The sequence below is a fragment of the Orycteropus afer genome, unplaced genomic scaffold (assembly GCF_000298275.1).
Source record: "Orycteropus afer afer isolate SDZICR_OR568_19922 unplaced genomic scaffold, OryAfe1.0 scaffold00765, whole genome shotgun sequence".
In the NCBI taxonomy this organism is placed as follows: Eukaryota; Metazoa; Chordata; class Mammalia; order Tubulidentata; family Orycteropodidae; genus Orycteropus; species Orycteropus afer.
Window position 1 is genome coordinate 234,064 of NW_006922352.1, and position 4,049 is coordinate 238,112.

Consider the following 4,049-nt stretch of genomic DNA (forward strand, 5'->3'; position numbering starts at 1 on the left):
AGAAGCTCTTGGGCATCTTGCCCTGTGTATTTCTGCTTCTCAAAATGAACAAGGCTTAAGGATGAGTAAAGACACAGAAACCGTGGTTTGCTAACAATGCTTTCTGCTCTCCCCACTTCTACCTCTTCTTCCAGTTACCCATAATCTCATCTTTTCTGGTCATATGGTTCTGGAGTCAGACCAGCGTAGAAGAAGTCCTAGGCTCCTCCTGAGAACTACTGCTGCCCCAGACGGTGCTTGCAATGCCACCGTTAGGTGAGTGAGAGGAGAAGTAGTAGCGGAAGAGTCTGAGGAGCCAAGGCTTCAGAGACAGGGGTGAGATAGACAGGGATGGGTTGGGGCATTATGACAGGAAGAAAGAGGACACATTCAGGGTAATGGTTTCATAGGACATCCCGGTAAACCCGGTTAATAGTATGTTTAGTGCCTCTGTTCTACCTCCCAGCTTGGTGCATAGTGCCTGCAGTCTTGAAAGCTTGAAGACAGCCATCCAGGGCACAACTGTCAGACTCAGTTTGCTGTTTAGAGACATCCAATGGATAGAAATCCACTGAATCTCACTAATACTATTACTGTGGTACCAATGATGCCACCTCAGGCCCAGCCACGATCATCTATCCATGGAGGCATCCTACTGATGTCAAGTGAGGACAAAGGGGGCTTGGTACCTGGGTGAGAAGGTGAAAGGGTTGGGGATGGACCCTGGATCTAGAGGAGGGAGCAGAGTTTTGATTCTAAGGTTTTAGGAAGAGAATTTGCCTTGAACAACAGTGGAAGATAGGTAGTCAGAAAGAGGAAGAGAATATGGAATGTGTGGCTAATTGCCTCTATGAACAACTGCCTCCTTTGCAATGAGACCAGAAGAACTGGGTGGTGCCTGGCTACCATTACTGAACAAAGAATCCTCATCAAAAGGAGGGGGGAATGCAGAACAGAACTTAAAATTCCAGTGGACTCCAGACTTCATGGAACCATGAAACTTGCCCTGAGATCATCTTTAACCCTTAACAGCAAAAATACTCCCTGAAGTCTTCTTAACACCAAACACTAGTTTAGCTTGAGTAGTAAAACAATGTCTGTCTTGAGTGTTGTGCTCTTTTAAGAACTATCTCTACAGGATCAAATTGACAACAGCCACTCAAAAGATCAAATGGGAATCTTGGGGGCGGTGGCGGTCAAAGAATTTATGTTAATGGTGGTGGAACAACTCAGAAAAGGAGGGCGAGAATGATTACAGGAGTCGAAGAGTGCCGTCACTGTTACGAAGTGACACATGCAGAAACCTGAATCGGTGGATGGTTTGCTGTGTACTCAACAAGAACAACAAAGTCAATAAAATTATATTTAAAAAGAAAGAAAGACATAAAGGCATAGGTACAAATAACCAATGTGGATGAGATGCGGCCTGTGCTAGATTCTCGCAGGGCTGGAGGTATCTGCAGGAAGGAGAGTGGGCCAGTGGGTGGGGGGTGGAGGGAGAGTGATGGGAAGATAGGAGGACATAAGGCGTTGTTTCAGATATTAATAACACACTGGAAGCCTCGAGGAGCTCTGCTGGCACAGTGGTTAAAGCACTCAGCCGCTAACCAAAACGTCAGTGGTTTCAACCCACCAGCCACTCTGTGGGAGAAAAATAAGGCAAGTCTGCCCCTGTAAAGACTGAAGCTTTTGAAACCCTGTGGGGCAGTTCTAGTCTGTTCTATAAGGTTGGCAGGACTTGGAATTGACTCCAGGGCAGTGAGTTTACTTTGGTTTTTGTTTGGAAGCCTCAAGGTTAGTGAGTTTTTCAGCGTGTCTGTCTGTCCCTCTCCACGGGCATGCTTTCTCAGAGGATAAAGAGAATCAAGTAGACAGTGGTAGAGGAGGGGCTGTATATCATAGTCCCCTGCAAATCCCACATCCCCCCAAAGTGACCCAGTTGAAAGGTCCAAGACCAAGAGCCACTGGTCAAGGGTAAATTACTCCTTTCGTCCGATAACCTCAAATAACCCAATGAAAAAAAATGACATGAAACACTAAGTCCCAAACCCACTGCCTTGGAGTTGATTCCAACTCATAATGACCCTGTATGACAGAGTACAACTGCCCCATAGGGTTTCCAAGGATACAGATCTTCACAGAAGCAGACTGCCTCGTCATTGTTGGGAACCTTCAAGAAAGTGACTGTTTCTTATTTTTCCATGATATTTACAAAATGGGCAGCACCTGTACCGTGCAAAGCAAGGCAGTTTCAAACGTTCTTGCCCAGAAAATGCCATCGTAGTCTTCGCTTCAGACAAATGCTGGATGAAAGGCCACTTGAGGTTGGGCAGAAGGAAATTCAGAAAGGACTATGTTTATTGAATGAATAATAATTTGCCAGACACTGAGCTGGGGGCATTGCAGACTTTGTTGTTGTTAGTGGCCCCCAACTCATGGCAACGCCATGCACATTTATGTTAATGGTGAAGAAACAACTGAGAAAATGGGCCATTGTAGTGATGGAGTTTCTGTTGGGTGCATTTTCAGAAGTAGATCGCTAGGCTTCCCTCCTAGTCCGTCTTAGTCTGGAAGCTCCAGTGAAAGTGTCTCAGCACCACAGCAACACACAAGGCCCCGTGGACAGATGATCATGGCTGGGCCTGACGTGGCATCATTGGTACCACAGTAATAGTATGAGAGAGATTCAATGGATCTCTTATCCATTGGATGTCTCTAAACAGCAAATTGAGAGGAAGTGACTTACCCACAGCATCTGGTCAGGAAGCGATTGAGGAAGAAGCTGATCACAGTTTGACTGAGAAGGGGCAGAGGTTAAGGGGAGAGTTGAGGTGGGAAGGACAAAGAGTAGGGCCTGATGCTGGGATGTTCAGCCCTGGGGACGGGAAAGGGATCATAGACAATGTAGACAATTCACTCTCTGTCTGTTCGGTTGAGGCCAAATGAGAAGAGAGACCCTTCTGGGCTTCCAGAAAGTTTTTCTGAAGCTCCTTGTAAATGGTGCCTAAGGAGAGGGCTGGGACCTGGAGGAGGTGGAGAAGGGACGTCAGGATGCCTTGCCGACTCCTGACCCTCCATCCCCGCAGCCCCCACCAGGCTGCTCAATTCCTCATGCTCCTTGGGGAAGACGCTACAGTGCAGCTGCTGCTTCCGTGGGGTCCCCACCCCCTCCGTGAAGTGGTGGGTGGGCGACCTCCCTGTGCCTGCGGGCAGCACGGGTGACATCCCCCAAGTGACTTCCATCCAGCTTGGCCCCTGGGCCAACAGCACCATCCACCTGAGCAAGCAAGCGACAGGAGCACGCCTCCGTTGTGAGGGGAGGAACAAACATGGCGCCCATGCTTTGAGCACCCTGCTGATGCCAAGTGAGGACAAAGGGGGCTTGGTGCCTGGGTGAGAAGGTGGAGGGTGGGGGATGGACCCTGGGTCTAGAGGAGGGAGCATGGTTTTGATTCTCAGGTTTTAGGAAGAGAAACCTTTGTGACATCCTCTTCACTTTCAGAGGACAGCTCCTTTGCTCCCCAAACGTTCATGCAAGGGCTGCTCCAGGGTGTTGTGTACGGAGTCGTTGCGGTCACCATGCTCTTCCTCTGTGTCATCCCTGTCGTGTGAGTACCAGGGTGTAATTCACCAGCCGGCCTCTCCCAAAGCCGGCTACAGCAGGCCTGGCGGAAATGGTGGTAGAGAGAGGGCAGACACAACCCCTGCCCTGAAGGAGCTCAGTGTCTTGTAAGGGAAGGCCCCAAGGATGGTCACCACAAAACAAGGCCGTCGGGATTATAAACCAAACCAGTTAACCACTGAGTCGCGTCTGAACCATGGCGCCCCCGTGTGTTTCGGAGTAGAATTGGGCTCCACAGAGTTTTCAGTGGCCGTCATCTTTCAGAAGTCGGTCACCAGACCTTTCTTCCCAGGAGGATCTGACTGCATTGAGCTACAAAATAGGCCCATAGGGCAGTACAAACAACAAATATGAACCCCTTTGCAAATACAATACTGAGTTGTCAATGAAAGCAAACACGGGTATAGGGACGGATAGATGGGTGAACAAGCTAAACAATTATGTATGT

General features: G+C 48.9%; 1 protein-coding gene across 1 annotated transcript in view; it reads left to right on the forward strand.

The window, feature by feature from the left end:
* The first annotated feature begins 1,398 nt into the window (after positions 1-1,398).
* The window catches only part of SIGLECL1 (SIGLEC family like 1), a 21,226-nt gene continuing 18,575 nt past the window's right edge, over positions 1,399-4,049 (forward strand). The window contains 3 exon segments of the mRNA XM_042783235.1: positions 1,399-1,432; positions 3,066-3,344; positions 3,482-3,587. Of these exon segments, the coding sequence (XP_042639169.1) occupies positions 1,399-1,432; positions 3,066-3,344; positions 3,482-3,587 (419 nt within the window).